Below are 17500 nucleotides of genomic sequence, written 5' to 3'. Positions count from 1 at the left end.
CCATGCAGTCCAACTACAATACTAACAGAGTAATGCACTACACCTGGACAGGATGAGGCAGGGCACTGCCTTTGAGCAGCTCTGTGGCACTTGGACAGTCTTTCCCTGTTACATTCAGCACAATATGAGGGATGATGTCCTGTGGAGACACCTTGTCTGCTTCACTTGCTGCTGCCGTCTGACTGGGCATTGAAGACATGGTCTTGCTGTTGGCTTTCTTGCTCCTCTTGCCAACAGGGGTCTGTGCACACAGGGTCATGATGCATTAAACTCATGTGTCTAAAATTAGGGCTGTCATGAAACTGAGGCTCCTTTTGTCAATGTTAGTCTACAGCAGGTGTAATAAGTTAATACTATAGGTTTTCTGATATATTTTCTTGCTGAGCCCAATTAGCAAGCATATTGTAAAAAACTATATGCGCACACAAAGAAACACGTACACATACAATGTCACAGTATGACCAAGTGCACAAGTTATTACAACTATAGCAATAATGTGACAGGGTCAGTGTGATGGGGGTTTTTATGCATGTTTTAGTTTATCTATCTTATCTATTCTATCTATATCTATATCTTATCTATTGTGCTTTTAAGTTGTTGTGCTAGTTTTAACTAAGTTTTATGGGATTGTTTTTATTGTGCAGTGAGTATTTTTGCATGCAGTGTTGTCTTTTCCCATCGCCCCTGAAAGCAACGGACACTGACCAACCCCCAGGCAGCAATCAGTGAATGAATAACCGGTGTGGCGCGCAGGAGGGAAAATGGTAAAAAGAGGGAAGCGGAAGACACGAGAGTGGGGAGGACAAAACGACCACGAGAGCCAGTAAAGGCTGCGGTGACCCGACGGAACACACTGCCGAGGCTACAAAGACACCGGAGCCTGTACCCGTTTGGCGAGAGTACTCCAGCCTGGGTCGGTAGTTTGACTACCGCCCAGGAAACCCGTGAATATTTTTTACCGTGTGTGCGGCGGGTACTGGAGGGCCGGCTGCGGGGCCAGGCAAGGGGTGTGATTTTGGGGCTGTTCAGTGTCGCCACGGTACTGGCTCTGGTTTATCTACTTCCCCAGGACGACCGGAGCAGTAGAGGAGGTGCTGCGGGGAGAGAGCGGTCGGGAGCTGCTGCAGTTCAGGGAGGAAAGGCCTGCTGAGGACCCTGCGGCCATTGGCATCACACGTGGGCAAGCGACTCCACTGGAAGGGGCAGCGATAAAGGGGTACTGAAAAGGACTTTTTTCAAGGCATCATCTGTGCTCTTTTACCACCATGATTTTATTGTAATAAATCCGTTAACATTTACCCTTGGTGTTGTTTTTTTTTTAGCTCTGCTCACCCCTGATTTAAAGAAACTTTAGCCTTTTAGAGTCCTAGGGCTCTGCAAAGCACTAGGTGCGTTTTTTAATTGGTTTTAAATTCTCATTTAAGTCTTATTGGTAAATTAAAGGCTCAACTAGTGGACTCAATTGACTCCTGGCCACGCAACAATAATGCACAGTGCATGACATACATTACATTACATTACAGAACTTAAATGTAACAAAATTCAAAGTCAATAGCATTGTGCCTCTGGCAGCTTGATGACATAAAACGGTTTTCATGTGATCGGCTATCTGTTTTGGCCCTGGGCTGTGTATAAAGGTGGGCAACATGAGAGCTTCCCAAAATGTATATTTAAAACACCAAATGTACATGTGTTGAAAGTATTCAATTATTTTTTTGGGGGGGAAAAAAGGCCACAACTGCTCAGTTTCTGTAGTGGGCATACTTCCCACATACATGCTAGTACACTGCCTGGCCAAAAAAAAAAGTCACCATCAAAAAAAAAGGTCATACACTCTAATATTTCGTTGGACCGCCTTTAGCTTTGATTACGGCACGCATTCGCTGTGGCATTGTTTCGATAAGCTTCTGCAATGTCACAAGATTTATTTCCATCCAGTGTTGCATTAATTTTTCACCAAGATCTTGCATTGATGATGGTAGAGTCTGACTGCTGTGCAAAGCCTTCTCCAGCACATCCCAAAGATACTCAATGGGGTTAAGGTCTGGACTCTGTGGTGGCCAATCCATGTGTGAAAATTATGTCTCATGCTCCCTGAACCAGTCTTTCACAATTTGAGCCCGATGAATCCTGGCATTGTCATCTTGGAATATGCCCGTGCCATCAGGGAAGAAAAAATCCATTGATGGAATAACCTGGTCATTCAGTATATTCAGGTAGTCAGCTGACCTCATTCTTTGTGCACATACTGTTGCTGAACCTAGACCTGACCAACTGCAGCAACACCAGATCATAACACTGCCCCCACAGGCTTGTACAGTAGGCACTAAGCATGATGGGTGCATCACTTCATCTGCCTCTCTTCTTACCCTGATGCGCCCATCACTCTGGAACAGGGTAAATCTGGACTCATCAGACCACATGACCTTCTTCCATTGCTCCAGAGTCCAATCTTTATGCTCCCTAGCAAATTGAAGCCTTTTTTTCTGGTTAGCCTCACTGATTAGTGGTTTTCTTAAGGCTACACAGCTGTTCAGTCCCAATCCCTTGAGTTCCCTTCGCATTGTGCGTGTGGAAATGCTCTTACTTTCACTATTAAACATAGCCCTGAGTTCTACTGTTGTTTTTCTTCGATATGATCTCACCAAACGTTTAAGTGATCGCCGATCACGATCATTCAGGATTTTTTTCCGGCCACATTTCTTCCTCGAAGATGATGGGTCCCCACTATCCTTCCAGTTTTTAATAATGCGTTGGACAGTTCTTAATCCAATTTTAGTAGTTTCTGCAATCTCCTTAGATGTTTTCTCTGCTTGATGCATGCCAATGATTTCACCCTTCTCAAACAGACTAACATCTTTTCCACGACCACGGGATGTGTCTTTCGACAAGGTTGTTTAGGAAATTGCACCAGTTGGGGTTAAATAACTTGTTGCCAGCTGAAAGATAATCACCCATGCAGTAATTATCCAATAGGAGGCTCGTACCTATTTGCTTAGTTAAATCCAGGTGGCGACTTTTTTTTTGGCCAGGCAGTGTATTATCATAAGACCTGAGTAACACAACACCACTATATTTCTCTTTAAATTAACCTTTTGCTACGTGTTGTCGGGGCTGAACACAGCCCTGAACATACATGAAAAGTGAAACCAAAACATCTGGATTGCCCCCTGGAATCTGGCTGGAGTACAGGCCATAAACACTGCCCCCTCCATGTTAGTGAATGAGACATGGACCAAACTAAAAACTACATGTCAAATACATTTTTCCCAAAGATGGTGTCTGTCATTTTAGGTAGTTTTATCACCCCTTAAGTTTGGTGTTAATATGTTTTTTGATGCCACAAAAAGGGGGATGACATCATGATTAACAGTTGTATGCGCCAATCGCCGTGCTGGCTTCTACTGGCATTGCATATGATGGGTTGGACGAGTGCATGGGCAGGAACTCCACCAGTACAGAGATCACTACTGCGCAAACTCTTGCTCCCAATGGTGTCACCACTGCAACTTAGGATATTTTGGCTTCATTTTTACACAATGGGGGTTAGTGACGACACATCATCCCTCTTTATATACAGTCTGTGTTCTCAGCTGTCATAAGTTTGTGTCAGTGCTAAGCTCTGCCATGGTTCTTCTCTCAAGCTGTGATTGGACAGTTAATTTTTAATTCATTTTAGCATGGACAAGCCTCTTTTCTGATTTCTTAGTTTGTACAACCTTGATTCCTTTCCTTGCCTCCTTGCAAGCAGAGGAGACATAAGGACAGAGGAGTTGAGGCAACAGGCAGTTAATCAAATATGACATATGAGCCTCTCAGCAGTTGTTTTAGAGCATCGATTAAATATAACATGTGGCACAGCTGCATCATCAGCTGTATGTCACAGCTTTTTTGTATGTCCCAGGTGCCTGAAAAACTCCTCCTTGCAAAGGATACACCTGTGCACCCTTGCTCATAGCTCCTTTGATTAGCCTCCTCTCTCCTCTCACCTTACACATCAAGATGCACTTTAGGAAATGGATAAGATGCTGTGCTGATATTGATTTCCAGATCAGGAGTATGGAGGAGAGAGGAGACGAGGAGGTGTAAAATGAAAGGAGCCCAAGAGGTCTCCATCTCTGAAAAAGAAAGCCTCCTTGCAACAGTGCTTTGCATGTAGTGTTGGTGGTTTTATGTTGCCCTCTGCTGGACAAATTGAAAGAGAATGCGCCTCCTTATTTTGCTTCTGTGTTGTGATATGATCATTCAGCCAATTAAGACCAAAATATAAAATATTCTCATTTAACATGTTTTTTTTGTTGCATTTCACTCTACTCTTTTGCTATAGTTTAAATGTTTTTAAAAAATTATATTTCTATTGTAGGCATGAATTGACTGTGTTGGGTTTGAGGTAAGGTAAAGCTATAAAAAATGTCAGAGGTTTGGACAACGGCAGGTAGCAGTTTAGAAGACGGTTAAAGAAGAATAGCATCATTGTTCCATCTTTCCAGATGAGGAATGGTAAATGGACTGTACTTGTATAGCACTTTTTCACTTTTCTGTCTTTTTTTTTTTTGATCACTCAGTGCTTTCACACTACATGTCGTATTCACCCATTCACACATATATTAACACAGTGGTGGCCAAGGCTACAGCACATGGTACCAGCTGCTACTCAGTAAACATTCATATGCACTCACACTCTGATGATGCAGCATTGGGAGCACTTTGGGGTTCAGTATCTTGCCCATGGCAACTTCAACATGTTGACTGGAGGAACTGGGGATCGAGCCACTGACCTTCCGGTCAGCAGCCTGACCTAACAGTCAGCAAACTCACCTGTTTCTCTGTTGTGGCATCTTCTGATGATGGAGCTTCGTCACTGGGGAGCGGGACCAGCAGTAAGCCCCGGGCCCGGTCCCAGTGCTGCAGTATGTGCTCCACCTGCTCCTGGCTCTGCTCATACGCATTAAACTGAGACTGCAGCTCATCAACAACCGACTGAATAGCATGGACAGTAGAAACAGCACGGGCATTAAAAATAGCTCATCAGCATTTAACAGTATTTACTGAATTTGCTGGCTTGGCAAGAGCTCAGTGTTGGTGTAGTTGTCATTTCACATGCAACAGAATATATGAGTAAAATTGTCCTTTCTAAATTAATTAAACTAAAAAAGCAACACAGCAATTCATTCATTCATATCTCTGTTGTGCTCTGTTGGTAAAGTAAATATTTAACTATATTCAATGGAAATGTGAGTATGATTCCTTATTGTATGATAACAAATAATGGCTGTGATCTATTGCTTTGGCTGATCATGTCTCTGTAAATGTTGTATATTCACAGTTCAATGCTAAGTTTGATACTTCAAACTGCTGTGCCTTTAAAGAGCTGCAAGAGTGCATTACAAATGGAGGATTTGCTTTTTGTGTAACAATAGCAATATACTGCGTGGGTTTGACAGTGCCACTAACTTTGCTCCTTAATAAACTCACCATTTCTCCCTCCAGCTTGTCTGTGCATTGAGGAGACTCTGCATGTGATGCTTTGGTTTCTTCGGTCTGCTTCTGTAAATCATCAGATTCTTTACAGTGCTGCACTGTTAAAGCAAGGAGGACCATATGTCAGCAATCAGATAACACTCTATAAGTTATTATTTACTTCATATTATTCACATTTTCCTGGAGCCAAAATGATTGGAAAATAATTCAAGTGTCCAGCATTTAACAAAATTGAGATTCCTTGCAATTGCTTGCACCTTCATTTATATGATGCTTCTCTCTTGCATCCACTAGTGATTCTTTAGAGTTGTAACAGGAAGACATCCTCTGCCCGTTTAAAGCATCTGCTGACTGGAGAGGAAATCAAACACACGAGTTTCATGACCACCGACAAGAAGACTTAGTAAGATTGCATATCATTTGTGCTTATGGCAGCTATTGTGTTTTGTGTCTGAGTGTTGACTTGGAATACATATACAGACCTGCTTTTCCTCAAGCAAGCTCTTCTTCCTCGACACTTCCTTAGAATCCTTCTTTCCTCCCTTTTTGCTCTTCTCCTTCAACTCTTCTTCTTTAAACTTTTTTAGCTCCTCCTCATGCCTCCGTTCCTCCTGCTCTTTCGCTATACGCTTGAGCTCCCTTTCACACAGATGCATACACATATTTTCTTAATAGTTGAAAATATTCCCACTGGGGACTTCAAACAAGTAACATGAAAAACTAGAAGGTTAAAGAGGATACTATGCAAACACATAGTCCTTTCTGATATTTGTTTTCTCCTATCTTTACTCATTGGTTCCTGTGCAGTTTATTCTTACATATAAATGATGCTTTTTCTTCATTTCGATTCGGCCAACTCTAATTTTTTGGTTCTACTTTGTTGCTTCTGCATCCGAATTATATTCATGATCATGAGGCAGGTGAAAAGATGTCCAAAGGTTTAAAAACAAGTTAGTGTCAAGCATTCAATAGACAATGGACCTCATGCAAGAAGCTGAAATATAAACAGATTCCTTCTTAAGTGGCACATGTGATTGCTTGTGGTGAACCTGTGGCATTTTCTCTTCTTTAGAATTTTCTCTTAGGTACAAAAAAAAAAAAAATCACAGGTGATCCAGACCAGTTGGATCAGTCATGCATACAAAGATACATTTGTTTGGCTAAGAATAATGATGTCTGAACAGATATGGATTTTAAATATAACACAGAAATTAATTACGATAACATGGACAGATACATAAATTTCAACAAACAAATTACTACAAATTTGTCCAGTTAAGAGAGTGTGGTGACTCAACTTGAAACACTAGCAAGCCTCACAGAAACTAGAATTACCGCCTTGTATTTGTACGCATCCTTGTTCCAGTCAAATTGCACTTACAGATAACATCCATGTCTGTGAAAACTTGGATGCTTCAAACACAGAAGATCTCTACAATCAGCAGAGTTTCAAGGTGGACACCAAAAAATTAGTGTCACCAGTTCAGTACCTGACCAAATGTCATAAAACATGCAGCAAACCCAGCTGCAGGATACTTACAGTAAGCCCGTTAGTAAAGCTTAACAAATCCTTAACTGTCGTGACCAAACCTCTTTTCAGGGACTTTGATCTTGTTTCCTCTTGCCACCGTTTCAGAAAGCTGAGAACAAAAACAAGGCATGCCAGGGCTTCTTTTATCCCTGTTGCCAACAAGATTAATTTGGTGACCTATTTTGCTGTCTTTTATGTGTATCTAGCTGAGGTAGTTTGTATACCTAGATTATTTATTATTTAATTATTCATCTGACCTTGATTATTTATTGCTGTGCATTTTGTCTATTGCCACTGTACTTTGCTAGACTTGCCGATGCATTTATTTATTTACTGTTCTGTTTTCAAACTGTTGGGTTTCTGCTTCAGTGTATGGGGATCTTTGTTGTCACGTGAGCTCGTGAGTTTCTGTATTTCTGTGTTTGTTTCTGATGTTGTCCATGTGTATTTGTCCATTTATTGTCCATGTATTTTTTGTGTCTTGATGCCTGCTGTACATCAAATTTCCTTTGGCGTAATAATAAGTAAAGTTGAAAGTTAAATATAAAATGGCATTACTTCATCATTTAATGCTATTAGACATTTGTGTGATTTTTTTATAATCAGAATGAATCCTTGAGTTTAGGGACAAAAATCTGTTTTCTGAGGTCACAATGACCTTGACCTTTGACCACCACATTCTAATCAGTGTAATCTTAAACCCAAATCCAGGTTTGTGCCAATTTTGAGGAAATTCCCTAGATGTATTCTCAAGATATCATATATAAGAATGAGATGGATGGAAGGTCCCAGTGAGATTGACCTATGACAGTCAAAGTCTAATCAGTTCATCCTTGATTTAAAGAATTTAAAAAAAATCCCTCAGGACATTGAGATATCGCATTCAAATGGCGGACGGATGGACAGTTATTGCCAACATGAAAAAAGTATTGAGGTTTTAGGATAAAAATGTTCTTGCATGAGGTCCAGTGTGTGCAGCCTTCTCCAGTCTTTACCTGAGTTTTTGCTGTCGGCACTTCTCTCTGTGTTGCTGGACAATACGCTCCTTCTCCTCCTCTGGCAGAGCGTCATACTCCTCTTCATCCAGCTGCTGCAGCCACTGCTCCTCCCTGGTAGCTTTTTCTTTCTGCAGAGCCTCTGAGGGACACACACAGGAAGTTCCACACATTGAACAGTGCCATAAACCTCACTGAATTGAAAGAACATTATGGTAGAGTTATCTCTTCTGTATCATAACTTGTGTATGTATGTGAGCCAGTGCATCTCTTACCTTCAGTTTCTCTCTGTGCTCTCTGTCGTGCCATAAGGGCAGTGTAGGAGTCAGACAAGTTAACTACAAAAATTTGTTTGCAGTTATTAAGGGCTTTCAGAACAACTTGCAGCGTGCTTGCTGCTGACTGAGTGTACACAGACTCCAGGCCATCAATCACTATTCCACCATGACAGTCGCTGCACTATTATCACGATGGCAGCACCAGCAGCAATGACGACAGGACAAAGAGAACAAACATGAGAAAACACAAGTCAAACTTATGTGAAACTTCTGTTGGCTATTAAGCATAATTTGATAACTGCAAAGAGCTGTGAGCTTTCTGATGAATGCATGTAGCAGAAGTGTTTTAAAGAAGGACTCGTCTGCACTCATATAAGGTCCCATTGTGTGTAGCTTTTTTTTCTGTGTTTTTGTTTTTGTGTAGATTTTGTATTGTGTGTGTTGTGTCCTTTTTGTATCACTTTATATCACATGCTATTGAGTGCATTGTTTGTTTTGTGTTAGCTTGTGTGTGTGTGTGTGTGTGTGTGTGTGCCTGCGTATGCGTGCGCGTGCGTGTGTGTGTTTTCTTCTCTTCTTCTTGTACAACTTTATATTATCATTGTGCTGTGTATTTGTTCTGACCTGCCAAGGGACTGCAGATGTGAATTAGCTCTAAGCTATGATCTGGTACGGTGCATCAAATGGTAACATTTATGTTTTAAACAGTACATGTACCGTTCTAAATAAAAAAATAAAAATAAATGATACTGTGTCCTCGCACTTAACTGGAGATTTTGGAACTGTTGTGGAATGTGCCACACAATTTACGACTAGAATAAAGTGCATATTTACAGGACAAACAGGACGTTAGCTGACCTGAAATCTTTCTGACAGGATATCAGCCAATAGCTGTTCAGACAAGAGACTGCTGAGAATGCTCACATCTCCTCCCTGAAGACAAATCAAATTGTTAAATTATATCAACAGTTTTTATTGTAATCCTTCCAAATGCAGATATAATTGAGAGATTTTGCAAAGATAAATTTGTATCCAGTAGATTCATTTCAAGAAAAAAAAGGTACATAAACATGCTTCCACTTCCCAAATCTGGACCACAATGCTTAATCATTCCAAAATTACACTAAAGCAGCAGTTGACTTGAAAATTTGAGAAAATGTACCAGGCAAAGGGTGATAGGTGTGCTTTCAGAGCCCTGAGGAGCCTTAGAGTTGCTTCTGTTGCAGCTGTCCTGGCTGGCTTTTGCAGGAATTTCCACATTATCCTGTGAAGCTGGAGCTGCATGCAGAGCTGGATCCGAGGCTTCAGGATGTGCTGCAACTCCTGCTTCCGGCGTCTGAGCTGGAAGCAGATGCATTTATTTATTTTCACCTTTAATTACAAATCTAAACTAAATACTATGCTTTACTGCAGTAGGGTCCTATTTGACTATAGAAGAGTTATGAAGCCTGATCACAAGCACAAGGTGGCTCAGTACAATCACAGTCTTTTATTAGCCATTCCTGTGAAATGCTTGGTGACTGAATGCCTTGGTAATGGGCCCATTGACAGTCTGGAGAGGAATTACTAGTCTGTCCATTACAAGTCACTTCTCTAACTGTAACTCCCAAAACAAATACAGAAACACGACTAGAATTACCACCTCATAGTTGTATGCCCACAAACCCGTCAAGTTACAGTTACAGTTTCTAATTCTAATCTGTGAAAACATGGATGCTTCACACACATCTTTCCCCAGCAGCACAGAAGAGCTCTACAATCAGCACAGTTTACACATTAATATCACCAATTCATCATCTGCCCAAATATCTTCCTGAGCTGACCTTTGACCTCCTGCATATAAAAAGTCATGATTTGATCCTACGAGACATTAGTGTGAAATGTTGTCATAATTACATATGAACTCCTGAGTAAAGGCCAAAAAAAATTTTGAGGTCATAGTGAACTTTGAAATTCAACCACCACGTTCTAATCGGTAAATCAATCATTCTTGAGTCAAAGTGGACATTTGGGCTAAATTTGAAGAGATTCCCTCAAGGTGATCTTGGAGATATTAAATCCCTCAAGGAGATATCAAATTCGTGAGAAGGCGTCACAGTGGTCACTTCTGACTTGTGACCACAAAATTCTAATCTCTTCATCCTTGATTTAAAGTGGATGTTTGTGCCACAGAAATGTGTTCATGGCGTTGGTGGGATATTGCATTCAAATAAGAATAAGAAAGATGCAAGGTCACAGTGACTTTGACCTTTGACCATCAAATTTGAATCAGTTTATCTTTGAGTCTGAGCAGACATTTGTGCCAAATTTGCAAAAAAATCCCTCAAGGCGTTCTCAAGATATCATGCTCACAAGAATGGGACAGATGAGAGGATGGAAGGACAGATGAAGAGAAAGGTGTATGGAGGGATGGATGACTCCAAAACATATGCCTCCCGCCACAGCTATTGCCAGCATGGAGGCATTAAAAACCATATAAGAAGTCCAGTGCATGCAGAGTGTATGGTTCTCACCAGCTTCCTCAGCACTCCTCTCAGCATATTCAGCAGCAGCACACTCATAGAGATTTCTGGCAGTCAGACCAACAGCTGAAGAACTATTCATCAGCACCTCTGTCACCACAGCATCAACACTCATGCACTCCACTCTGTAGTGATGCGCCAGAGCAGCCGCCATGTTGCCATTATCTGGAGGAATAGGACACACAAAATTTCACATGTACTATACAGTGCATGTCCTCCATCTTTGTTTGATGATAGAATTTACTTGTTTGTTTTGTTTTTATTTTATTTTAAACTGCAACTGGTTTCTTCCTCGGAAATATTTTAATCGAGATATCAAGATTCTGCAAATGAGTTGGTATACTTTTTTTTTTACAATACAATACAGAATGTGTGGTTTATTGTTTAGTTGAATTGCTTCACCTGTCAGTGGGGCTCCATACACGATAACAGCAATGCCTCTACGGTTGCGTGCAGCCAGACCCTCAAGGGAAAGATCAACACCCATGTGACAGGCAATTGCTCTGGAGACAGGTGTCATCTCCACCTGCTCCAGTCTTTCACTGCCTCTCTCTTTGCTCATCTCGGAAACCACTGAAAGAGCAAGCATTACTAATACAGATAGCCCCTGTAGGGCAGACAGTAATGCACACTAAGGTTGCTTTCATCTTCTGCTTCTGAAAGAGTTGTACTCACTTAATTCAGCAGATTTAGGTAGGTAGGACGCCAAACTCTCGCTGCCGGTCGCTGCGTGCGCATGTGCCCACACAGTTAAAGTGTGTAAGTCTTTCACTTTGCTGCCTGGTGGGTGGGCATTGTTCTGTCTTGACCTCTTTTCTTCCTCATGTGTATCACCCATCTTGGCCTCTTTCTCATCCACGCTTTCCTTCAGCTCTGCTGCACACAAGTAGATCAGATTAAAACAGGTACACACACAGCATGCAGGCACCTGCAGGAACATGATTTCAGAGCTTGATGGACATGTGTGCCTGAAGCTACCATCATCTTTGAACTGGGAACAGTATTGCTGGTAGTAGTCGAGCAGTTCTGTATGAAGGCTTTCTCCTGGGACTCTGGGAGGTAACAGTAATATGTTGTTCTCATCATAACCCTGCATCAGGCGCAGGATCTGCACGGGATTAAGCAGTGGGGAAGATTTGGGAGGAAGAAGGAAACCAGGAAGAGGACAATAACATGATGTGAGGGACAAGGTGAGGAGATAAGAGCGAGGGAAAAAAAAGGTCAAAATGTTATCTATAATCTAAGCTAAAAATAAGCTGACATATGATTTATACATAAGAATTGGAAACAGCTTTGTGCAAATGCTTTTATCTGTTTTCACTAAGTAACAGTGTTGGGCTCTTGTTTACATTTTTTCACTCTCTATTTATTTGTTCTTTAAATATAGTTTCTTTGTATTTAAATTTTTAAAAATTGACAAAAAAAACTGTGGACAACTACATCAACAAGTAAACAAGATAATGTAAAAAAAGTTTAAAAAAAAAGAAGAAGAAGAAGAAGAAGAAGAAGAAGAAGAAGAAGAATATTTTAAGGTCAAAGTGTAGCCAGCCACCAAGGGTAGTTACAATAGTGCTGTACAATAATAACAATTTCAACAGTGCATCACGGTGTCCTTTAAATGACTGGTTTGGGTGTAAAGCGGCCCATTGCACGCACCACTGCCAGGAACATACACATTACAAAAAACATTACAAAATATTTTTTTATATAATAAAGGCCTTCAATACTGCATAACCTGCTCAGGCCTACAGCATAGCTGCAGAGTGCACTGCAAACAACCTATACTGTGCAAATCGCACTGTAGCAAATTCATCAAGTTCATTCAGTACAGCGCCCAGTACTATCCATCCTTCCCAGGATTTTTCAAATAAGGCTGTATTAAGTCTCAATTCAAAGGATAAGTTTCCCATAACAAAAATTTCATGTATCACATTAAACCAATCAGTTAAGGTGGGTGGTTCTTGATTTAACCAGTTTTTTGTATTGCTTTTTTTGTGGTGATCAGCATTATTCTAAAAATGTACATAGAGGCAGAGGAGCTGTTATAGCACCCTTCATAATTTTGGACCTGAAACCAAAAACAGTCTTAATGTTTAACACTTTTCTACAATATCTTTCATGGTTCTCCAAAAATGATGGATTCCAGGGCCAGGGCATTTTTATTTGAATTCTGTTTTTATTATACGGCACTTTGTAACTGTGTTTTGAAAGGTGCTATATTAATAAAGTTTTGTATTACTATTATTATTATTATTATTATTATTATCATTATTGTTATTGTTGTTGTTATTGTTATTGTTATTGTTATTGTTGTTATTATTATTATTATTACTACTATGATTTTGGCAAAGGCATCTGGTAAAATGTATATACTTACAGTATTATTATCTAGCAGCCTTTCACGCTCTCATTCAAACTTTCTCTCTCTTTCTTATTCCTTTGCAATCAGACAGAAGGGAGCTACCTTTTCCTCCTTGAGATACTGTGTGTCAAATTCAAGGGAGTAGAACTCAATGGGGAAGAGCAGGGGTTTTTGACGATGACCTCAGCTTTAACTTCAGTGCTGGCAGGCAGGCAAGGCCCCATCTCCAGCACCTCCGGACAGAAGTGGAGCTGTGGCTCCTCCCCCTGCCCCTGGGCTGTGATCAACAGCTGCTGGGTGCTGTCAGACACATGCACCTCCAGCTGCCTGTTGTAAGAGTGCTGCGAAAAAAAGGTGCATTAGGTCACTACCCATATAATGTCCTGGGCTCTGATATGTATTGTGTCAATCTCTAAAATCAGTTGAGCTCTCTTTACCCCCTCTGCAGGGCTGAACTTTATCTGGACGTTGACTCTTTCACCAGGGGCCAGCATGCCGGAGCTGGGAATGGTCTTAAACACCACTGGAGGTGGACATTGCTTCTGCAAGACCTTTTTACGCTGGTAGAGAGGCAGGAACTTATCTACCTGAGAGAAAGCCAGAACAGAAGCTCTGTAGTAGTAGTAGTAGTAGTAGTAGTAGTAGTAGTATTTGTAATAGTATTCTCAACAAATAGTTTTTTCATGCTACAGATAGATGAAATGTAGAAGGAGTTTTTGTTTACTGGATATAAAATGACAAAATTTAATGGAAAACTTCATGGAAATTGTGGTACCTTTTTGAAAAGCTTCACCTTCTCAGCTATGCTCCAGTAACAGGGCACGTATTCATGATTAAACAGCTGGATTGCCTTCATCTGATGGGGAACAACAACAATCTGAGTGCATTCATATAAGTTTGGCTACAAATGAATAGATACCGATATTTAGTTCATACATGGCCTTTTATGCTGCTGCATCAAATCACTGATCATAGTGAAAATAATGCTGATCTCCAAATGTATAAGCTCACCAAAATTAGCACATACATGTGGGTTTTTCAGACACAGGTAAACCTGCTAAAAATAGACCATTTCCATTGCCAGTTGAGCAGAGCTGTGCACACACAGTCCTGCAGCAGCACACTCAGAGTTTTTGTGTGCGTGTGTGGCTTTTTTTTTTTTTTTTTTTTTTTTTTTTTTTGGTGTGTCCGTTTAATGTCACGGACAGACCGGAGAACAGTCAAGTCAAGTCAATTTTATTTATGTAGCCCAAAATCACAAATCACAATTTGCCTCACATCGCATTACAAGCTTATGTACGACAAAAACTGACCGTCAGCACACAGTAATGTCCTTTTTAAATGTCTTTAATGCTGTAGAAGACTTCTGGTTGAAAATGCATTCGTCATGTGGCTGCCACAGACCAGAATTAAAGACATCTAAAAAGGACATTACTGTGTGCTGACGATCAGTTTTTGTTGTATATATTGCTTTTTGCGCTGGCACCTGGAAGAGTTTTTCAGTTGCGGTTAGGAGCGTGCTCCTTTTTCCCTTGTGTTGTGAGCTTTACAGCATGACATCCCTCTGTCTAGACCCTGAGTGTATCACTGCTTTAGCACTGCTTAGGTGGAGACAGACAGCGTCATTGCATCTTGCCAGCTAAGGGGCTAAAATTAGCATGTTGACCCAGGTGTTCTGTTTCCATCATTAACAATCAAAGCTAAAGGTGATAAGTACCTGTGACTACTGCAGTCTTTTGACCCTGGTGTGAATGCCAATCCCAACTCTTGTCCCAATGGGAAAGTGTACAATTGGCATTATGCATGTAATAATTGAAAAGCCAGATGTTAGCAGGTGTTAGATGTTTTTTTTTTTGGGGGTTTTTTTGCAAAGGGAATGAGGTTAAAGAGAATTATTTGGAAATAAACTAACCCTAATCTGACCACAACATGGCACCACAGTGAGGCAGCATACTGCTCTTTCCTCAGTGCCCCTTGTTAGTTTGCCACGCACACCCCCAGCAATGTTAAAGGAATACTTCACCTGCAGAATGATCGTTTGCATATCAATTACTCACCCTATGTTACTCTGAAATTGCAAAATAAACTTTCCTTGTATGCGTCAAACGATGATGATAAAAATTCCTGATAAAGGGGTAAAAGGGGTCTGCACTTATCAACAGCAACTATATCACAACATGTCTTTCCCAGCTCTCACACTGCTAGTGCAGTATTCTCTAGTTGAATGCTCAGTACTTCCTAAAAACACGCATTTTCATTAAAACCTCACTATTCATTTATTATGAGAGTTGCACGTCTGGCAAGGTGTGTATATTTTAACTCAGTTTAATGCACAAGTAAAGTTCAAACACGTTTCTTGCTCAGGCATGAAACTCATGTAGATTTGTTTTTTGTCTCTTACTTTTGTAACAAAAAGACATGTTTGGAAAGTACTGAGTATCTGACTGGACAAATGAGACTTCGATTATACTGCACCAGTTGTGTAAGAGTTTGTAAACATATGACGAAAATTCATTAAAGGGGCCTTATTATGCTTTTTGTTGTTTCCCCTTTTCTTTATTGTTTTGTGTAAACATTTTTGTGCTTGTAAAAGCTCCCCAAGTAATAAAGCCAAAGTCCAAGCCAAAGGGAGCTCTCTCTCCCTCAGAGGACACTACTAAGCTGCCTGAAACTGCTTGTTTGAGTTTAACTGTTAACCTCTGTAACTGTGTGACATCACAATGTAACAAACAGAATAGAATGTGCATAGGGAGAACCAGCTGACCAATCAGAGGAGACTGGGCTTCTCAGGAGACGGGACAAAAGCTTAGTCAGACTGTTTCAGAAAGAGGTGCTGCAGCACACGGCAGTTTGAGACACATGATGTGTTTTTTGAACATGATAGCATGTAAACCTATTCTAGTAGAACCCTGAAATACAAATATGATCCAGAAAATTAGCATAATAGGGCCTCTTTAAGAATTTTCTCCGTTTTTGGATTCTTCATTCATAATGGAACTAGGTGAGAAAGGCAAAGTTTTCTTCACAGATTGATGGTGACATGGGATGAGTCATATGATCAGTTAACCTTTACCTCTGTATAGTTTTTGTGCTTCCTAATCTGCTGCTTTTGCATGTTAATAACACAAAGTCAAATAAAATTGGTGGTAGAAGTTTATTTTATTTGACTTTGTGTAAATATCCAATTATAATCAAATCTGTGTACAAGATTATATGGTTACACAAACTTTCAACACAACTGAAGGACACAACAAGCAACCCTTAGGGCTACACACCAGTATCTTGCCCTTCCATGTTATCATACTGTATTACCTGGCACATGCCACACTGCACAGTGTCAAACTGCACTGTATCCGTGGAAACAGTGATGGCCGGCATGATTACCACTGCACACAGCCGCACCTGGACCATTGGACCACCTGTGACCTGAAAAAGCAAAATCACCTTAGGAACAATGTCACCAATTTAGAAGGAGACCTAAAGGTCTGAATCAGAAACAGTCAGAGTGTTTGTGCACATCCACATGTGTTGTGTATGCTCTGTGTACCTGTATCGGCATGACAGCACTTATATCTCCCATCTTCAGGCTGGCTCCTTGTGGGTCAAATTTAACTGTGAAAGTCTGAGTCTCACCACAGGCCATGTTTTTTACTCTTTCAAAGCCTGCACTGAATCCTTTAAAGAAATAAGAAAAAACTCTAAGTATTATTTATTTCATCAAAGCAAAATGAAGAAGACTAAGAGAGAAATAGAAAATGAAAACACAACAATTAATATTACCCCATAAATGATGCTGCACTCCCTTTGAGACAATCTATCCTTTCTCTACTATCCTATCACTTTAAGATATAGAGATCATTTGTTTATCCCACTCAGCCACATAGGACTCAATCTAAGTTTTAGCAGCAAAATTATAAACCTGTAAACTTGTCACTACAGCTGAGTTTGACATTTTGGGGCAAAGCTTGCTTTGGGTGCCAAGTGTGCTAGGTTCAGCCTAGCCAGCAGCAGAACATAGTTAGACTTTGGCATCTGGACTCTGACCTCATCACTCCCTGCAGGTATGTGTAAATAAGTGATGATTAAATATATCCTTCCCCTAGCCGCGGTCTGCTAGAGAGAGCTGATGTTTGTGTTTTATGGATGATATGGAGAGTTAGGTGTGTCATGTGTATGAATCAGGGCAGCTCAAGCTGACTGCTTGGACTAGCTCACCGTTGTTGCTCAATTTGTGGTACCACTGCATGAAAAGAGACACACAAGCCCCTTTTGCACTGCCTTTTCAAGACTGGAATATCGTGCCATTATGACGCTTTGCAGTTCTACATAAA

The 17500-nt window shown here is 40.6% G+C and overlaps 1 protein-coding gene across 1 annotated transcript in view; it reads right to left on the bottom strand.

The window, feature by feature from the left end:
- The window catches only part of hydin (HYDIN axonemal central pair apparatus protein), a 143651-nt gene that overhangs the window by 47897 nt on the left and 78254 nt on the right, over nt 1–17500 (bottom strand). Inside the window, 19 exon segments of the mRNA XM_042502646.1 lie at nt 44–241; nt 4819–4980; nt 5476–5579; nt 5739–5832; nt 5964–6120; nt 8008–8149; nt 8283–8466; nt 9144–9218; nt 9448–9611; nt 10781–10972; nt 11210–11380; nt 11483–11683; nt 11786–11915; nt 13272–13330; nt 13333–13510; nt 13607–13756; nt 13945–14025; nt 16482–16595; nt 16717–16844. Of these exon segments, the coding sequence (XP_042358580.1) occupies nt 44–241; nt 4819–4980; nt 5476–5579; nt 5739–5832; nt 5964–6120; nt 8008–8149; nt 8283–8466; nt 9144–9218; nt 9448–9611; nt 10781–10972; nt 11210–11380; nt 11483–11683; nt 11786–11915; nt 13272–13330; nt 13333–13510; nt 13607–13756; nt 13945–14025; nt 16482–16595; nt 16717–16844 (2684 nt within the window).

The sequence above is a fragment of the Plectropomus leopardus genome, chromosome 15 (assembly GCF_008729295.1).
Source record: "Plectropomus leopardus isolate mb chromosome 15, YSFRI_Pleo_2.0, whole genome shotgun sequence".
Classification (NCBI taxonomy): Eukaryota; Metazoa; Chordata; class Actinopteri; order Perciformes; family Serranidae; genus Plectropomus; species Plectropomus leopardus.
The sequence above is the reverse complement of the archived record's forward strand: the minus strand, read 5'-3'. Positions and strand labels throughout refer to the sequence as shown.